At 48.6% G+C, this 21,733-nt stretch overlaps 1 protein-coding gene across 1 annotated transcript in view; it reads right to left on the reverse strand.

Annotated features, from left to right (window-relative positions):
- The window catches only part of SDCBP (syndecan binding protein), a 251,955-nt gene that overhangs the window by 129,601 nt on the left and 100,621 nt on the right, over positions 1–21,733 (reverse strand). The window contains exons 4-5 of the mRNA XM_085605567.1: positions 2,183–2,283; positions 1,564–1,728 (exon numbers count right to left, since the gene is read on the reverse strand). Of these exons, the coding sequence (XP_085461693.1) occupies positions 1,564–1,728; positions 2,183–2,283 (266 nt within the window). The remainder of the gene's footprint in view (positions 1–1,563; positions 1,729–2,182; positions 2,284–21,733) is intronic.

Genomic DNA, 21,733 nt, shown 5'->3' on the forward strand with positions numbered 1-21,733 from the left:
CATTGACAAAGGGACCATGGGAGTATGGTCGAAGTCCTTGAGGATGGCAATGGAGTGTTTTTTGATGGATAAGCAGAAGGCAACAACTCACTCAAAATATGCAAAGTCTTCGCCTCTCTATGAGCAAGAATATTTTAAATGAGATTCTGGCAAATTTATCATCTTCTCGCTACATGACCAGATAAGTGGAAGCACAGCAGGCATTTTAGTGGCTGTCATCATAGTAGACATTACCGGCTATAAGGAATTGGCAAGATTTAGTAAGGCAAGGATTCGCAATTAGGAAATAGCAAAATGGTTTCTTCATGCATCTGCCCCAAAGTCCTTTGACCTCACTAGGCAGAGTTCAAGTCACATAATGAGGTGAATTCACTACATGTCATCTATGGATGTTGTAATGTAGTACAAGGGGGAACTGCTTTATGAACATGAAATTCCCCAGGATTTCAAGCCAAGCAACAGGGAATATTATTATGATACGCATTAGCGCATGGCTACTTAAAAGGTTTCCCAGCGCTGGGCTCATCTACAGAACGGATTAGGACCTGCAAGTCCACTGAAGGGGACCCTATCTAGGGGAATTCTGAGCATTGGAACAGCCAGGTTTGTAAGACTTTAAGAAACACAGAGTGTGATTGGCACACGCTTACTTTCAGGGTAAGATCATTCCACTGTCTCGGACCAGTAAAATAGAATGCATGACCACCTTGGTGCGATTTCCTGATTCTAGGAATTACTGCCTACCTAGGATCACGAGCACAGTGAGTGAGCAAGCAGGGATTTACAGAGACACCAATGACCCAAGATATAAAGGTCCTGCGTTTGCAAGGCATTGGTGCATGATAATTTGTAACAAAAGAACTGTAAATGTTACACTGAAGATTAAGGTACTGATTTGGTTAAATCACAAGAGGCTAAGAGATTCTTCAGTGATCTACCTAGACACCTAGTGCATGGCTCTTCATTCTGCCATTCAAATGCTAGCCCTATCCTTGTAAGAGGAGTTTTAAAATGCTGGGTGTGTAATTCCCAAAGAGGAATTTGTCCTTAGAAGCTAGGATCAGTGCCATGAAAATCTGCAAATCTGAACCTATTGTCCGCAAATTTTAATTTGGAAAGGAGTTGCTCACTTTCTCTATTTGTGTAAAGTGCCACTGAAGTATATATATTTTTAGTTAAGACAGTAGATCTTGACATTTAAACTGCTTGTGCTTGAATACTGCATCTTTTGAGTCGAATTAGCAAGTCTTTCGGGGCTTTAGAAAGCCATTTTAATATGCTTTGGTTACTGCTGTTAAAAGGAGGAGCTCCCAGACACTAATGTAGAAGAGTAAGAAATGTTTTGTTTGCAGTATTGTGATTTCTTTGAAGGTCATATAGTAATGCAAAACACAGTGAAGTGTTGCTGCATTTCAAAGGTACTGCTCTCTGGTAATTTGTATGAGATGTTTAGATTGCTGGTCATTGCCAAATTTTATCCTTCCCTTTTAACAGCATATGGCACAGTTGATATATCCATACATTTTACCTACAGCATCAAAAATGTTTTTAATTAATACTTACATTATCAACAGATTTAAGTCGAAGACCAATTTTGCCATCTTGATCCTTGCATAGGATTACTTCACGGACACCTTGCTTGATTTCTGCTCTGCGAATCCCAACATCATTTGCCGTTATCGGAGCTACCATGTAATTCATTGAGGAAGGTCTTGTTGCAAGTTGTTGCTAATTAGAACAAATGGAAACCCATCAAACGAATGGAGAACAAATATTCCTAAATAAAAATAAAATGTATACCAAAGAAACAAGAGCTGTGGGAAAATAAAAACAGCAATGGCTGAAATATGGATTTAAACTATACTGTTCAGCTGGTACAACCAAACTGAATGACCTATAGTAGATACTCTTAAATGGTCGTAAAAGACAGAAATGTCCCAGTCATATTAAGAAAGGAATAATGGTTCTATTCTTGACGCATGACACTGGAAATGTTTGTCTGATACTAGTAAAGGAAATTCTTCTGAAAAAAACGATTTTGCTTTTATCTGCAAAAAGAAAACTACACAAAGTCTGGAATTGTGCAACACAAAATAAAAATGCACTTTCCTTTAAAATACATACGTTACTGTGGGTCTAAAATACTAAAATGTACAATTTCTTGAAAAATACATTTTCATACCCCCTGCGACGGCACCATAGCCAGATTTCTATGTATTTCTTCTTCATTCAGACTCAATCCCATGTACTGAGCAAGCTCAGGGTATAATTTGGGATACAATCCTACAAAGGAATAGGTATTTTAATAAATTAACATTTATTTCAGTAAACACATTTACAAACATAATTCTAGTTAAAGACTTCAAAAGTAGTTCATCACAAAGCACTTCCCAGGGCTAGCCCTTTTCACCATATGCCAATAGCAAAGTCCATTGCAACGAGTATTGCTTGTGTAGATGCAAAACTCAGAATTATACACCTTCAATTATGGAAAGGAGTCCAACTTGAGGTCAAGTGTCAGAAGAAGCACCTCCCAGAGACCTGTGGTCAGCAAAGCAGATAGAAGAGAACCTGGGCATTTACTATGAAAGACACACAGGTAAGGGGCAGCCTGCATGGAATGCGGAGGGTCCCTTGAACACATGCAAAAAGACATCACAGAAATGCAAATATTTCCTATCAGTTGAGGAAAAGGTGAAGGTAAATGTGGAGAGTTGGAAAGAGAGGGGGAGAATAGGGAGGGAGAAAGAGAGGAGGAGATAGTCACTTGTTAAGAAAAACACATTTAACTGAACAGAATAAATTTGAAAGCAAGTAAAACAAATTGTGTTACACTGAATGCCACCACAGAATTCTTCAAGACAAATGGACCAAGGTCATATTGGACTAGTCCTTTCACAGACACTGACCCAGAGTTTGAGATGAATAGGTAAGAAGCTTTAAGACTGACCTCTAGACAGCTTTAGCTGTATGGTTAGAGCTACTGCCATCATATAACATACATACATATACAGATTTTATTTTTGAACAGCCTCTTTCAGCCTCTGGCTAATGTGGGTCAGCTAGCAATAAGCACTGGCAAAGAGGGCTATCCATCAGAGCGGACATCGACCTTCTGCATTTCATGGATGTGAACATCCGAAAATAGTGCCTCCTCGAATTCTGAACACAAGCGTGCAGGCTCATTTTCACTAACATTTTTCTTTTAGCTTCATTGGTTGAAAGCCAATCCTGGCAATAGTGTCCATGAGCCTCCGCTTTCACATACACATTCAACAAATGCTACCTTTCCATTGTGCTTTGGAAAGTCAACTGGCTGGTATTGGACTAAAAGTTAATTTCTGGAGAATACACACAGGTGCACGAGGAAGATTGCTAGGAATTTTTCAGTGATGCAGGTTTTGGCAACAAGGCATGTTCTGAATGGGAGGCAGAATAATAAGCTACAAGAGGAGAAAACCACAACATTAGAAGCAGAGGAAGGCATGAACAAATGCAGCACCGTACAAATGGATGAATAGTCCTACGCTGGTATTTCTAGTGCAACATCTTCCATATCCACTCATCTCCCAGAAAAGGATTAGGTTACTTACCCTGTAAGCATCTGTTCGTAACATGTAGTGCTGTAGATTCACATGTCTACATACTCCTGCCATCTAGGGTTGGGCTCGGATGTTTGCAACTTGTTTTTCTTCAAAGAAGTCTTTCAAGTCTAGTTCGCATTGGCACCAGCTCGGTTAGATTTTTCACAGTAGGTGAGCATATAGATGAAGCAGTAAGTGGAAATAGCATGGTGGTCATGCATGATCTTGTGTACAAATAAGTAAGAGTTAAGGGTGAGAAGGAACATATCTGAAACAACCACTGGCTCCCAGGGAGGTGGGTGGGTGCATGTGAATCTACAGTATTACACACTACCAACAGATGCTTACAATTTAAGTAACGCATTCTAATTTGTAATGTGTGGCTGTAGATACACATGCTCTGCATGGACTGTAAAGATGTTCTCTCATGCGCGGTGGTCAGGCAGCGGATGGTGTCGCTGTCTTTAAGAATGTTTGGTCAACCCTAGCATTTTGGCGACAGAACATCCACACAATAGTGGTTGGTAAAGGAGTGCAGAGTTGGACATATAGCTGCCTTACAAATATCAGCTAGAATGATATTCAATAGGAAAGTCATAGTGGCCCCCTTTTTCAGGTGGAATGTGACCTTGGCAGAGAAGGCAAGGTTCTATGAGCCTTGTGGTAGCAGGTGTGGATGCACTTTACAATCCACCTGGCTATGCCTGCTTTTGATACAGAAGGCACTCGAGAGATTTAGCAAAAGCAACAAATAGTTACTTAGACTTGCAAAAAGGTTTGGTCTCAATGTAGTACATGATGGTAGGTTTAACATCAAGTGAGTATAATGCCTTTCCAGTCTATTTCAGGAAGGAAGACTAAGTTCTATAGTCTGGTTAAGGTGAAAATGAGATACCACTTTGAAAAGAAACCAGGGATTAATCCTACGAACGACCCTATCCTTGGAAAAAAAAGGCTTTTCTAATGTGAGGGCCTGTAGTTCCTCTCATGTGTCTTAAGGAAGTAATGCAGACCAGGAAGGAAACTTCCCATAAAATATTCTTCTGTGGGACAACTGACATTTTGAGGAGTGTCGAGAATCAAGAAGTGGGAGAGAAGAAAAAGCATAGGCAAAGGTCCCTGATCAGTTGATCCATAGAGCATTGCCCATAGACTGTTGGTGCAGAAACCTGGAAGTGAAATGTTGACACTTTGCCTTTTTCTAGAGTGGCGAAGGTCTATGATGGGGAGACCCCAATAATGGAAATACAGTAGTAGGGCTTACAGGTGGAATTCCCACTCATGGACTTATTAATTGGTCCTGCTGAGAAGGTCTGCAAGGCTGTTGTCCACTTTGGGAAGGTGCTCTGCTAGGTGTATCCATTAGTCAAACACCCAATTCTAAATGGATTACACCAGTGTTGACAGCTGCAGGGAGTGTGTACTGCCCTGCTTGTGCAGATAGTAAATGGCAGTCAGGTTGTCGGTTCTTATGACTGCTTTGCCCTGAATGTCCTGGAAGAATACTTTGAGGTCGAGCTGGATAGTTAGATGTTCTAGGTGACTGATGTAGAGACCTCATTGGGGAGGTGACTATGTACCTTGGACTGTGATGTCCAAGGTAAGGATGCCTCAGTGGTTAAACGAGGCATCCATAGTAATGGTGACTTGTGGAATGGAAAGGGCCTGCCTCCATCACTGCAGAGAGCAATGGGTGCTGGCCTGTATTAACACTAGATCTTTTCAATGACCCTCCATTCACAGCCATTATGCTGCGAGGCACTCCTGCTGTGGACGCATCTGTATTTATCCAAAATACAATTGGTCTTTAAGGGGGAAGTATAACCCTAGACAGCAATAGTTATCAACAAACCTTGGTTCTGAATATCAAACATATGGCAGGTGCTCGTAAAGGCTTAACGGTGCAGTGCTAGTGGTAAATAGTGCGTAAGTACTATACAAGATGCAGGTATACACAAGTGACTGATAGGGGATATATGGATGGAACAAATGACATTCGAAACAGTGTTGAAATCAAATTTAAAACCAGTCCACTGTTAAAGTTGACATCGTTTTGACCCACAATACACAATTACAGAAAAGGGTCATCATCAGAACGAAAATACAAGCAGGGAACACCAACTGAGGTAAGTCACCACCACCGTCCAGAGATACGTGTGATAAGATGTATTTCCGTCGACGTACTGCGGCGTGGTATTGCTGGAACTAAATACATTACACTATGCACCAAACATTTGCACAAGCTTGAATCGCTACTGAAAAGATCACATGTCTGATCCCAATTAGTCATTCCAAAGCGTTGTGGTTTTCCAAAGCGTTGTGGTTATCCGAGGAGCGGTGATCATAAATCTGTCAAGGGCTGCTGGCTGTGCATAAGTTCCACAATGACAAGGCCTCTAGCAAGCAGTCACATGCACTGGCCTATGTGATTCCTAAGCCTACCGGCCCCCCTGACAGATTTATGCTCACCGCTTGTCTGCTACCGAAGCCTCTTTGGAATGACTAAGGTCCCCTGTGCGCAGGCTAATGTGTAGATAGTTTGTCCTTTCTTCACTTGCGCTAACAGTTGAGTGTACAATAATTGGATCCATTTGGGAAAGGCTGGAAACCATGCCTATCCTGTGGAGCACTTCAAACTGATATTGCCATAAAGGGTATTGAAGGTTTTCTCTAGGTCTAAGATGCAACCGATGCACCCGGGTCTATCATCGATGTTCTGTAGAATACACTGAACAGGCGTCCGATGTTGGCATGAGTGTTATGCCCAGAGATTACACTGACAAGAATTGTATGAGGAAGGCCATTAGCTGCATCAATCTATTGACTATGGCCTTACCTGGTATCTTGTATTCGGTGTTCAACATGGAAAGTGGCCTGTATGACTGGATATGCAAGGGGTCTCTACTTGGTTAAGGAAGTACCACCATCACTGCCTCTCTGGTCAATAACTGAAGTATACCCTTCTCATAAGCCTTAGGAATTTAGGAGCCAGTTTTAGGCGGCATAGAATGAAGCCCACAGACCATCCTCCACCAGGAGTCTTTCCCCAGGCTGTATTGGTCAATAGCAATCCCCATTTCGGCTTATGCAGAGGGGCCTCTAAAGTTGTGGCATTAGTCAGTAGTCAGTTTTGGAAGAGGTAGATCGTTTAAATAGTCCTGAATGGCCAATACGTCAGTGCTATGGAGTGAAGTACATACATCAGAATAGTATGTGATAACACTTTGTTTAGGTCTTGTTATGTGTGACAAACACCCCTCGACAGAACGTATACAGCAAAAATGGGTTTCTGGTCCTCATTCTACCAGCCTGGTCTCCTTCATTGTGTTGCCTAGCCACAAATGCCTTATAGTTAATGCCTCCAAGTCTCTGTATTAGGGCGTAATAGTGCTCAAACACGGTTAACAGTTCTTAAGGTCCCTTTGGTTCTGTCATGGCTGGTTACTCTAAACGACGTATGTAATGGTCAGAATCAAAAATGTCCTCCTTTGTCATTTTAACTCCCCCCCCCCCCCCATCAGTATTCTTCAGTCTTACCCCTTCGATGACCCCTTCAAAAGGCACCACATTCATTTGCATCATATAATGCTGCCCCCTCATTTTCTCTGAAACAGTGGCTTATGTGTTGCCGAATAGTGGTTCAAATTGGCCATATCTCCCAGCTTCTCCATCAGGAGTCACCAGGTTGGAATAGCAGGGAGTTATCTACCTCAGTTCAATGTGGAATACAATCTGACACAGTGTTACCTAACTATTCTGTGACCCCAACCATGGTGCCGATTCAGATCCGTTAAAACAACATTACCGTACGACTCGTATCCGTATTTTTTTACGTACGAATCGTACAAGTCACGTACAACCGGTGAAGTACGATTCGTACGTGAAAAATACATACGAATCGCTTCGGGAAAAGTCTACGAGACGTACTCGGACAGTTTTACATACAAATCGTAAAACTGACGTCCGAGCGCGCAATTACGATCCGTACCGCCCTTCCGAAAACACAAGCACATGGAAAAGGCCCCGTACGGAGCAAACGCCGTACCACTCGTATCCGGGTAAACTTGTGCCCGGGATACGAGTTGTACAACACCCCCCCCCTCCCCATATGTCAGCACCGTACCCCCCCCCCCCCCCATGTCCGCAGTCTACCCCAGCCCCGTACGTGTACGCGCCGTACCCCACCACCGTACCCCAGCCCCGTACATGTACGCACCGTACCCCACCACCGTACCCCAGCCCCGTACTTGTACGCACCGTACCCCCACCACCGTACCCCAGCCCCGTACATGTATGCACCGTACCCCCACCACCGTATCCCAGCCCCGTACATGTACGCACCGTACCCCACCACCGTACCCCAGCCCCGTACTTGTACGCACTGTACCCCAGCCCCGTACATGTATGCACCGTACCCCACCACCGCGTATGTACGAACCGTACAACAACATTGCATATGTGAGCACTGTACAACAACATCGCGTATGTACGCACCTTACATACGCTAAAACGACTCGTACAGAACCAGGACACTGTCACAACAGCACAAGGAGGGTCAATTCGACTCGCAGAACACCACAAAACACGTCTACAGTAGAAAAAACATCTACATGACTGACCTGGCACATCCAAACAGGCAAACAGAGGCCCAAACTCACAACCACCAAAATTTCAAACCCAGCCACACCCACAAATGGACCAATAAAAAGGGCCCATACTCACAAACCATGAGCCTTTGCAACAGACCCACTGCTGACAGACATCACACACAAACCACTGCACCCATACACCTTAACCTTCACACAACCTCCTTCACACAGACCCCCTCTTCACATTCAGACCCACACCGTCACAGTCACACCCACAACCATCCACACCCACACCCACACCCCACACCATGCCCACAGACAAGAATCCAAAGATCACAAGGGAGGAGCTGGACATCCTCATCAACGAAGTCATCAGAGTCGAGCCACAGCTCTTTGGAACATTGGTCAGACAGACCAGCAGAGCCGAAAAATCACGCCTGTGGCAGAGGATCGTCGATAGGGTGAATGCTGTTGCGCCCATCAGGAGGACCAGGAATGAATGCCAAGCCAGTTGGTACGATCTGCAGAGGGCAGTCAAGCGCAAAATGAACGAGGACTACGCCCAGAGCAACATTACTGGAGGTGGGCTGCCCCGCATTACCATCCCTGGGAGGAGAAGGTGATGGCCCTGCTTCCGCCGGTGGGAGTGCACGGAGTCGAAGGAGTTGCAGAGCCTGGTGAGTACACAAACAACTTACGTAACATGGGGGTAATGGCATCCACACCCCAACTACACCAAATGCACGCAACTACCCCCAAGCCCTCACCGGACACCACCACACTCAAAAACAACGCTCATACCACTAACATGTGTATGCCCAATCCACAAAGCAAGGCCATGCCATGTCCCAGGCTACAAGAAGCACAAACCCAAGACTGGATGTCCGGGATGCTGGGAGGGTGGGGCTCACAAAACACATTGTTCAACTCTGAATCAGACACAATTGCCCTCAGCCCATATGGCCCAGGTACACCGATGCACCATGCTCAATGCACAGGGACTGGCAAAGTACTGACAAGGTAGCTGACACTTGGCCCTGCTGTAGGCAGCACAAGGCCCTCCTGTGACCACTGTAAATTCAAACACCAACACCACAAGCTCAGATATCTAGGACAGGAACTCACACTCACTGGCATGGCAGCATGCACCATGAGGGGACAGATACATCACCTGGGAGACCCACAGCCAAATCACACTACACCCACCAGCAGGCCAGGTCACACACGCCCCTTACCCAAGCACACACCCCCGGGGCAGGCAATGGATTTACCCACTCTCACAATGGACATGTGACACAACAAGATCAATCCATAGCCAAAGAAGCATCACACCCAAAAACCTACATGCCAAACACTCATGAGAACATATCAATCTGTCCCCCGCAGCATACCCATCCACAAGTGAACATTGAGAGGAATGCTAGGCACATCCAACTACCTGGAGGAACTGTGCCAACTTGAATATGTATGAAACATGGATGTCGCATGAAACAGCATTAACATGGTCTCTCTCTCTCACACACACACACACACACAGGGCAACCTCATGGATCTCCCCCCAACAATGGGGGGGGGGGGGGGGAGAAGAATCACAGTCCCAGGCTCGGCAGGAAACTGATCCCACCGGCAGCGACGACTCTCAACACTCCGTGGATGACCCCAACCCACCTGGACCCTCTGGTGCCCAAGCCCTTGCAGCACCTGCTTCAGGTACATCTGTGCCAACCACCACCCCCATATTCCTGCCACATCCCAGGAGACACCCAGGAGCCCTGCCCGCACTGAACAACTGAGCCAGTCGGACCTGGAGGGACAAGGTTCTCCGGGCACCCAGGAGGAGGCAGACAACCCCGCAAATGCCATCCCTCAGGAGTCCCGTAGACCCGATGTGCCCACAACGGCAGGCCAGGCTCGTGTGGGCAGGGGTGGTGGGAGTGGAGGCAGGCGGAGGCGAGAACCTGACCAGCCAGCTGAAGGGACCGGTATGTCACACATACGCCACATCCTGGACACATACCGGCGTGACACCAGGGCCATCAGCCAGGTAGTGGTGACCCTCACAGAGATTAAGAACCAGCAGGCCGAGCAACACGCCAGTCAACAACACCAAGGACGGATGGAGGCAAGACTGGCTGAGCTCCTGGCGGTGCAAACGGACATAAGCCGTTCACTCCGTCGGATCGCAGACATGGGCAACCCTCCCTGTGCCACCAGGCGAAGACCACCACCAGCCACAGGGAGGGAGGAGGAGGAGGATTCGTCCGACGGAGCGTCCCAAGCATCGTCAAGGCCTGCATCCGAGGGTCCCCCGAGGAAGGTGGGTCGTCCACGGAAAAGACCGTGAGAGGCAGCGGACCATCCACATCTCCCAGTCCCAGGTCACCTGGCCTGGCACCTGGCCCTCATGCGCAACAGCAGCACCTCATTCAATGACATTCTCTGCCACATGGACTTGCTGGTCACAGTCTGACCAATGATGCCAAACACTGTGGTCTGGACTCGGATGACTTCAAATGACAAGGATCCCATCTCCCCCTGTGAACTTTGGATTCTATGCACACTGTATAGCAACTATTTTTCAACACTAAACACGCCCCCCACCTAGAATAAAAGTAAATTTCTTTAATTAGATGTTGCAGTCATTTTGCATGAGTACACAACCTACGTGTGGGGAAATGTCAAACTATGCCTGAGTGTTGAACTAACTCCAGCTATCCATACCCTTGGATCGGAGTCTTGTACAGGACACACATGGGTCACAATGTATCATCCAATACAGACACGGCGCACAATACTCACCGGTGATGGCCTCAAGCTGCTGAGGGGGGGCTTGCAATACTGTGCGGACAGACCAATTTTGAAGAGTATCATTAAGGCGTAGAGGTCATGGCTCATGTGGATGTTCCTGGAGAGGGAGTACCAGGTATGTTTGGCCAGGTGTGAAAACTATGTCCTGCATGCTGGAGTACGGTGGATGTGAAGAATGGTGGCCAGGGCAAGGTTGGATGCACCGAGTTGGCCCAACGGGGTCTCGGATGACAGACGTCCAAAATTTGTTTGGGGTCTGGGGTTGTGGACTGCCTCCTGAGTGTGGTTGAGGAGTCTGAAGGTCATCCTGCAGCAGACAGTGATCCATTGCAGCTATCTCAGGTGGACGGTGATGTGGATGGGGTGCGGGATGGTGAAGCTGAGGTGTGCAGATGCACCCTGGATGTGGAAAAGTTTCCCGTGAGTTTGGATGTACTTGCTCCGTAGAGGGCGGGGCAGTAGTTGACACGGCTGGTGTCGTGGACCTGGGGGATGGTCTGTCTTTCCTTGGAGTGGATCTATCTGTGGATCATGTGCATCATGCAGAGGGTGTTGCAGCATGAGGTACAGATGCTGGTGATTTGCATGGCAAATGTGCGTGACAAATCCATGATGCACACCATCTTGTGTGCGTGGCCACTGGGTGCTTGTGTAGGGCCCCTGCGGGTAGGACAAAAGGAGTTGAGCCAGCTGTAAGGGGACAATCCTCAGATGATTACCTCAGTCCTGTACAAGTCCAGCCGATGTTCAGCCATTCATCCACGGACCTCATGCCTTCTTGAATGTTGGAACTGGCAATGGCTGAGTCTTTGGTGAGGGTGAGGAGCACCTGGCTGTCAATGGCATACGACATGATGATGGGGTTGTGTGCGCATGTGATGGTGGAGAGGGGGGTCCTGGACACATTGAGGATTGACACGCTGAGAGATGATCCCTGGGCCATATGCCAGATGACGCCACTATACTACATGCTGAAGGCTTGAGTCCCACTCCCATGGCCGTTCTGGTGGACGGAGCCAGTGTGGAGTAGGAGGGACATGACCTGGTTTGTGTGACAGGGCCTGGAAGGCGGGGCAGCGCTGTGTAGGCAGTTGGAGTTGCACACTCAGCATGCGAAGATGTCGTGTGTGCGCTTAGGGTATGCCTGAGAGCAGGCGGTTGAATTTCGGATGGACATTGCTTGGAGAGTGGCTGCAACATCAGACTGTAGTGTAATGTGGGTCATGCAAGGACATGAGGGTCGTGCAATGTGCACGTTGCATGTGCCGACGGTCCTGCCTTTGGCACCGCGTGGCCGCAACAGTGGCACAGACAAGATGATGACAGCCAAATGAATGGGTGGAGGGAGGCAGGGAAGAGCATCTTTGAGGCGTGTGTGTTGCCGAATCCCGCTACTTTGTGGGCCTTTGCTGCAGGGGCCGCAGCAGCAGGCGGCATGTCCTGGAAACTATGCCAAGAGTAGCACACAAAGACAAGGATGTCAGAAAGAACAACTGCAACAGGTGTTTGTAAAGGAAGGAGTGTCCGGTTACCCATGGCACACCCAGAGAAAATGGATGCACAATCACCAAAGATGACTGACACAGGATCAGGAAACAGAAGGCCGAGCTGCGCACAGGAGACACACCCTCAGCAGGCGTTGACGGCCCGTCGTGGGGAACAACATGCACAAATACATACACAACCATGGACTTCATGCACAATAGAGATTCTAACCCATGAAGAACTGCATGCATGTTGCCAAACTACACAGACTCATATGCACAATCTTTGACAACTATGCCAGAGATGCCGCATGCAAAGTGGCAAGAGACCTGCATTGACAGAGATGAGGCACCTTGGAGGGTGAGGAACACCTTTATTACTCAGGCTCACACTAAGGGAAATACATCAATATGAACAGACTCACAGGTCATTTGGCTGAACATGTGGGACCTACACTGGACACCCCCTTCACAACACAGATGTTGTAAATCCAAATGGCCAGGCACACAAGTTGAGGGGATGAGCCAAACACCCCCTGCTGCACACGGAGAGGCTGCAATTCCCCATTGAGCCTCTTATGGGGATGTCCCACACTATGTCCACCCGTAGCATCCCGTATGTTTCTGAGGGAAGTTTTACACACATTGATGCCTTCATCAGAATCCACAAACCATTACAGATGACTGTCACGAAGGTTGACTATCAATTCATGGGAGTCATGCTACAGGTCATGTGCCCCATGGTGAGTAGACCTGTATGCATGGTAACCCAACATGCACAGGAGCAGTCCCCACACATTCCAAACACGTAACACCCCCAAAATGCCTTGCTGCAATCCTCACCCAAAATGACTTTTCCCCCCCATGTCCGTGCATGGAACGCTGATTCAGCACACGTTGCAATACTCATGAGGAATAGCAGGAGGCCAACGATCACACGACCAGACAACATGCGCAAGAACCTGTGGATGACAGACACACAAGAAGTCAGCTAAAAGATTGTTATCCGCATACATGGTCATTCACTCTAAAGGAAAAATGTTGTCATCATGCGATTAGAAACATTAGGGTCTCAGCTAAAATGAGTGGAATGACATCATCACTCGAGTGACACATCAGAACACACATCTAAGTCACTTAGCATACAGTCAGCTGGACACACACATTGCAACACATGCCACACAAGGCTCCAAGCGTGCACACTCAGACCCAGTGACTCACCATTATGAGAAGAAGTTGTGTATGAGCTGACTCCGGATATCCTCCTCCTCCTCACTTGCCTCGTGACCAAGCCCTTCATCCTCCACAGGGGGATGTTCCTGCTCATGCTGCTCCAGGATGAGTGGCACTGCCTTCTCCACTGCCATGTTATGCAGCATGCAGCACACGAGGAAGATTTTGCAGACCTTTGCCGGTGCATATGGGAGGGACCCGCCTGTCTTGTGAAGGCACCGGAATCGGCTCTTCAGGAGGCCAAACGTCCTCTCAATCACTCGTCTGGTCTGCCCGTGTGCATTGTTGTAACTGTGATCTGCAGCTATCTTGGGTTGCGGAGAGGCGTCATCAGCCATGGCATGTTGGGATAGCCAGAGTCCCCTACATGGAAACATCATGTAAAGAAGTGGGTCAGGAGATGCCGTAAGATACAAAGATACCGCAAAACACAGGACAAACAGAGTATACCCAACAACAAGACATGCTCGTTCGTTGTGCAGCCGCAGCATCATTTGTGGCACCCTGCTACGCCTCATGATGTAGGCATTGTGTGCTGACCCTGGAAAACGTGCACAGACATGGGAAATCAGCATGTTAGCAAGACACACCACAAGGGCATTTATAGAGTGGTAATGTTTACGGTTGCGATAGGCGACCTCCTGTGCCTGTGGTGGTACCAAAGCCACATGTGTCCCATCAATGGACCCAATGACATGGGGCATCCCTCCCAGGGCATAGAAATCACCCTTGACACCTGTCAACTCCTCAGGAGTCTGAAAATGGATGAATTCATTCAGGTGCTCCAACATGGCTGCTAAAACATCATGCAGGACACGGCTGAACATCGTCTGTGACATGCCACCAACATCAGCTATGGTTAATTGAAACTTACCTGTGGCAAAAAAATGTAGGGCTGCCATCACCTTCATCTTGGGGGTCAGCGCAGTAGGATACCTGTGTCGTGGTTGGAGGTGTGGTGCCAGCTTGGCGGTCAAGTCCTCAATCAACTGTTGGGTGAATCTGTAACGTCGTATGCAGTCACGTTCCCTCATGGCACCCAAGTATGGCATTGGACTGGGGACAGGGGGTGCCCTGCAGAAAATTGGAATGAATAACGAAGAGTAAGAACATAACATCAATGTCAATGAACTGAGCACATGCTCAACTGCTAATACACATCTGCTAAATACAGAGTCTGGTCTGTGCAATACATCCAGGACACGTATGTCAGCCAGGTGATACTCCTACGAAAAACCAGCTACACCCGTTGATTGTCAAGTCTACATGACATACCCTGAAACGAGCTGTGGGCCAGTGTCAGTGAACAGCCAGAGACATCAAAAGAGTGACATACATCCACATATCTGCATTTGAAGGATGTCATCTCATACAAACAGCTGACGGCAAGCTAGACGCAAAGATCACATGGAATATCAAATGTACAGATCACACATTGCGATGAAGGGGTACACGTGAAAACAGAAAACACAGACATTGAGACGACGCAGATATGTCCTCATGTCAAAATATCATGTTCGATGCATACAGACACACGTTACGTGGAAATCCACATGTGGCATGGTGTGCGTAGATGTGTGCCATGCCCATCTACACACAGACATGTTGGATGCAGCAACAGCAGATGCAGTTGACGGAAAACCAACAGCAAGCGCATGGGAACACATGACACACACATGACAGTCACATCGGTACACGCTGGTCGTTAAATGTCAGTTGTTAGTGTCCCCGTCATCAGGGGCCAGTTGCGGGTGGTGGTGACTGTGCCATACCAGTGATGCTGTGCTTGACACGTTTGTACTACATGCACACATTTGCAAAGTGTGAAGGGGAAGTGTGCCACATAGTGCCCCATCACACGACATGTGTACACAGGTCATCACACATTAATTATGCAAATACATAAGGAGACATGTGCAATATCACTGCCTGACACACCTAGGCCCTGCACATGTAGGACAGCAATGACAATGACTTGATGTACATCCTTGTGCGAGTCTGAGACCTTCATTCCTTTCGTGTGTGCATCCTATCAACAGTGTAAGCGTGTGAAACGCACCGTACACACACTCTGTGTGTACGGTCCGTATCACTATAGTAGTGGTGCCGTAGGATCATGCGTGGTACAGACCGTACACACGTACGTGTACTACCAGTGCGTACCCGTACGTGTAGGCACTGGTAGTACACGTACGTGTAGGCACTGGTAGTACACGTACGGGTACGTGAACTACCAGTGCGTACACGTACGTGTAGGCACTGGTAGTACACATACATGTACTACCAGTGCGTACACGTAGCACTGGTAGTACACGTACGTGTAGGCACTGGTAGTACACGTACCCGCACGTGTACTACCAGTGCGTACCCATACGTGTAGGCACTGGTAGTACATGTACGTGTAGGCACTGGTAGTACACGTACCCGTACGTGTACTACCAGTGAAGGCACTGGTAGTACACGTACGGGTACTACAAGCGCGTACCCGTACGTGTAGGCACTGGTAGTACACGTACGTGTAGGCAATGTTAGGACACGTACGGGTACGCGTACTACCAGTGCCAACACGTACGTGTCAAACACACTGTGCAACTAGTGCCGTAGGGGTACGTGTGAAACGCACCGTACCGGTGTGTGGATTTGAAAATTACATAGGGGACAAGTATTAGGCACTAAATGCATGCTGTTTGTCATGGATACAGAGTTTTCAGTTCAAATGTTTCCATCAGGTGTCTTGGAAAAGTCAGTTGGCCACAAAATACAATGTTGCAAAGTGGTTGTTGACTTGACATGATGCTCAAAATTTGAACAATGCAAATGCTGTTACTGGTGTATGTGGAAAGGGATTGAGGTAAACGTAAGATGCGAATGAATCTGACCAATCACTATGTACTCCTCCAAATGAAGGCCCCTCAGCAAGACAGATACAAGTCAGCCAGAACCCATGAGAGGGCACTTGCCTGCACAACTTTCCTGTTGACAACACTGCTGCTGACTGTGTTTCCTCTGGCACCATGTCAAGGTCTGTGGAGAGGGCCCAGCCATTCACCCAGGAGGAGAATGAGGCATTGCTGGATGTCATCCTCCCACAGTACACCACCCTGTATGGGAGACCAGGGGAGCAAGTGAGTGCTGACTCCACTACCTTTGACTGTGCACCTTTTTTGTGACTGTCACTTCTGGCATTGTGTCCAGGTGTGACAGACATGCAATGTTGTTTAGAGTGGGTCCCGGGGGGGGGGAATGGCTTATGCCCCCCATGCAGAGCATGATGTAGTTCATGTGTGCACTCCTCACTTGCATTGTGCTTACTGGGACATTCACTGCATAGTGCAGGACACATTCAGCCTGGCTGATCCTTTGTGGCATTTTCTGTCTATAGTCCTGAGGTGATTCAGTGGTCCCCCCGGTGTGACAGGTGACTGTACCCACAGACGTGTGTGAGTTGAGTGGAGCTGTGGTGAGAGTGTCCAAGTGATGTGTACGCCCCCTGGACATTGATGTGTGTGAATGTTCCTGGTCATGTGGGTGAGTGTCTATGTGAAGTGTTGCACCACAGCTGCATGGAGGAGGCAACAGCTCTACCCATCTGATGTGAGAAGTAAGCCGTGCTGTGGGTCTGCCTTGCTGAGCTAGCCCCACACCTGTGACACTCCACAGGCAAGTGGCGCATGTGCAGAGTGAGGTTTGTATCCGCTGTTGCCAATGGCAGGTGATTGATCTGTGCCTGTGTGTGTCTGTGTACTCTGCTCAGGTTGAGTCAGTGGCCTGGGGCATGTAAATGCTTGGAGGTGCTGTCCATCAACCTGGTGTTGCTTGTGATGCACAGTGTGTGCCATGATCAAGGAGTGTGTCGCACCCCTCATGCCACCTGTGTACTTTCAATGCCATGTAGTGCATTGGGGCTTCCACAGAGGCCAATGTCCATATGACAAAGATGCTATTCCTTGGCAGCACCCTATGCCCTGTTCAACATATCAAAGATGTTCAAATGTGTGTCTCTCTGACATGGAGCAGGTGTAGTGATGTTGTCTCATTTTGCCATCCTCACAGGTAACTGCCTACGAGAAGGGGGAGATCTGGAAGCGGGGGTCGCAGTCAGCGCCTAGCCCAAGTCCGAAAACGGTGGCAGGACATCCGGTGCAGGACCCCCGGGTCCAGCTGGGGGACTCACCTCCACGCCCCCACAGCGGGCGCCGACGCCTGACCCACCCGATGAGGAGTGTCCTGTAACTGCCTATCCATGTCAGGGAAGACCACTGCCAGGAGAGACAGCAGCAAGGAGGGGGTAGGTACATGTGTGTTTGTTGTGTGTCACCAGCTTTTGGAAGTGCTCAGTAACCTGGATACACTGCCAGGGTTTATATGTCCAGTGCATATCCTGTTCCCCAAGTCAACCGGTGCTGTTCTTCCTCCCTTCCCCTCCTTGACATGTGTTCCCTGGTCTGTGTGTAATCACTATTGCACATGGTCATCTAGGCTGCCAGTTAATCCAAGTGCACATTGCTTTCTGCGTCATGTGTGGGGGTGGTCTGTGACATGTGTTGGTACCTTGCCTTTGCCCTGTCCTGTTCAGTCATTTGGGGGTCCATATTTGTTGGCACTGATGCGGAGTCTTCTGTGTGGACATTCTGGCTTGCCATGAGGGTGTCTCCTCAGTGCAGGTGTGCCTTATTCCAACACTATTGCAGGCTCATTAGCTTATGCATTGTCCTGTGTTTGGACATGTGTGCCACTCCACATGACAGGCAGTGGGTCAGATGTGTTGCCAACTGTGTCATCATGGTACGGATGGCCATGTGACAGGTGGCATGATTCAAGTTGTTAGTCAAAAAGTCTTGTACCTTGGCACTCCCTACACTTGTCAACATGTCTTCATGTTTTCAATGCTTGACTTTGATATTTTGTTGTGAAGGACAATAATGTGCCTGCATGACGGATGTCTCCCAAGGAAGTGCACAAGAAACCACCTTTACACTTTCAGGGAACAAGCTGGCACATTTTAAAGAAAGGCACAGTTCGAATAAGACTGTTTTTCAGATTATACATATCCATTTTCCCAGTGTGGTGGTATTTGGGTAAGTCCTTGGTTGTTGGTGATACCAACTTACGAGTGTCAAGTCATCCAGACCACCGCGGTCCCATGTATATGTACTTTCTGAAACCCCATTTCTTTCTAACAGTGGCTTCTTTGAATAAGGCTGGCAGCTCATACAAGGACTGTGTAAATGTAGTTTTGTGTGCACCTCCTTGTGTGACTTCTTTTACACAGGCACATGTGTGTTCTGTTCACAAAGTGGCACATTCACACATTCTAAACATGTAGATTGTGTAAAGTGGTGTGATTCCCAAGGGATCAAAATGTATTTCGTTTGGGTTTCCAAAGTACTTACAGGTCTCGGAGTGTGGGGACACCTTTAGCATTGGAGGTCTGTTATTTAGCCTTGGGTGCACCAATACGGTTTCTTTCACAGTAAACAAGAGGTGGCATGCCTTCATAGTATTGCTGTGCTCAACTGCTCCCAGACACTAACTTCTCAGTATATTTCGAATTCAAGTTTTTGGCTGTTGTGTCCTATTTTTCCTTGTTTCCAAGTGGCATGGTGGGTCAACCAACTGGGGAGTACAGGGCTTACATATGTGCGGAGTAATCCTGATGTTACTCATGATGTATTGCCGGATATGCACTGTGACCGATTTTGTTTTGACTCATGTGTCAGATGTATACAGGTGACTGATTATTTTCTGTATCTTCACCTTGCCCACAGCATCATCGGAGCAAACGGAGGGAGACACCTGCACGGACCCGGAGGAGGGATCCAGCACCGGTGCCACCAGTGCTGGCGAGTCTGCGGGAGCAAGTGGCACGGAGGGCGAGGGGAGTCAGGCGGAGGACCTGTCTGGTGGCGAGCCCAACTACGACGCTGATGGGTCAGAGGCTGAACTCATCGAGGGGGCGGAGGCTGCTACAACACCTGGCAGCAGCACAACATCTGTCCCCGCCTCCTCCATTCCCATCACCGCCCTCCCAGTTGCTCCGGTCCCTTCTGTCCGTGCAGGGCACCACCATGTCTCCTTCGTGCCAGGCACCACACCCCCTGCCCCTGTCACCCCTGCTGCCCTCACTGCAAAGTCTGTGGACATTCAGCGGCAGTTGCAGGTTGGCCAGACATCGATGCTGAATGTCCTCCATGGCCACACCACACTGCTGACACAGATGGTGTCGTTCATGGAGGGCATGTCAGCAACGATGTCTGACCAACGGATGTTGCTGAGGTCCATGGACTCTTCACTGAGGGCAGCAGTGAGTCTCCTGCAGCGCTTCGTCCCCCCCCCCCCCCATCCACACCTCCCACTCCCATGAACACCCAGACATTCCCAAGCACGCACCCCACCAGACACAGGCAGCACACCACCACGTAAGGCCAAGCACACACCTCCTGGCACGCACACTCAGGGGGATAAAGGCACACCCACTGGGTCTGGGGCACACAGACAAACACGCAGCCACAGTGTGAGTCCGCATGCCTCACTACCCAGTCCCTCCAAAAGCACTCCCCTGCCACACAGTCCGACAAGGAGAGCTACATGTCTGTGCTGGGCCTCAGCCCCACTGTGTCACCAGCCCGCAAGGGACTCCCCGGGCAGGGGAGTTGAGCCCCCCCCCTCCCATGTCCACCCCCTCCCCCAGAAGCGCTGCACCACCCCCCCCCGACCCCCCCCTCCTTTGTGCCTGTGGTTTATTCCGGTGCAGGGGATACTCTGGAGTGTGCAGCGCCGAGCACACCTCCACCTTTGGCGCTGCCCCACCCCCTGTGGTGGAGGCGTCCGGCCCTGCACCCACCACACCTACCCTTACACCTCCTGTCCCTGGTCCTTCCCCACATGATGTCGCCACCCCCCTAGTCGACGAACCTGAGGGTTCCACTGTGCAGGCAAGCTAGGGGAGACGCGTGCCCCTGTGTCTCCCCCCCCCCCCCCCCCCCAAGGACTTCTATTCTGGACTGGCCATAGGCCTTTGTAGATAGTGTTCTTGGGGAAAAAAAAAAGATTTATGCCGATTAAAGCTTTTTCTTTTTACTTTGAACACTATTGCATTTCAGGTATTGATGTTGGTGCTGATGCTCCAGGAGTTGGGGTTGTGGTAATGTGTTATGTTTCTGGCAAAGGTTCGAGTCTGATGGTCATGAGGTGGACCATGGGATCTACGTGCCATCACAAGGTCTCTGCGAAGGATCTTTGGTCGTGTGTGTTATTTTTTTTTTGAGACATTGTACCAAGGAGTGTTCCTTCCTCCGTGGCACCTGACATCTTCCCTGCAGAGAGTTGCACAATTGTTGTGCTGACCTGTGTATACATTCCCTTTGCTGGTGACGGATCCCTTCAACTATGGCCATGCCTGCTCAGCAATGTCTCCGGCTGCATCATCTGTGCCATCCTTGCTAGTCACTGTACTTGTGTATTGAGTATGTTGACATGCCTTCATGGAGAAATTCTCCCTTTTCCGCACTATGCATGTGTGTAATCCCAGCCTAGCACACATATGGTACTTGTTCTGAAGGGTATTTGGGCACCTGACTCACAATTGTGGGCATTGTATCTGTGGGAACTCCACCCTATTCCTTCCATGAGAGACAACATCTTGGTGGCTGTCCCAGCACCTGTACATTCCTATCAGTCCTGGGATGTGCGTGACAGTGTGTTCCCTTTGGCTCTCTTAGTTTAGTAGGCATTGACATGACTATACAGTCTTGTGGCATGATCTCTGTGTGTGTATTGTGCTGCATCCGCCAGGGGTGGGTATGCATGTGTCATTTGTCCTCACACCCACATGGTGTGTCATGCAGTGGGGGAAAGACATCCATCCTCATGGGAGTGGGACACTGCTGTCAGTGATGTGTTGTTATGGCACTGTCAACATAGTCGAAAATTAGGGATGCGTACATACACCCATGGAGTTGTGGTAATCTGATAAGGATGTACACACCCCCATGTCTCTGTACACTGCTGGGAGTCCTGTGCACCCACCCCCATG

The sequence above is a fragment of the Triturus cristatus genome, chromosome 5_1 (assembly GCF_964204655.1).
Source record: "Triturus cristatus chromosome 5_1, aTriCri1.1, whole genome shotgun sequence".
NCBI lineage: Eukaryota > Metazoa > Chordata > Amphibia > Caudata > Salamandridae > Triturus > Triturus cristatus.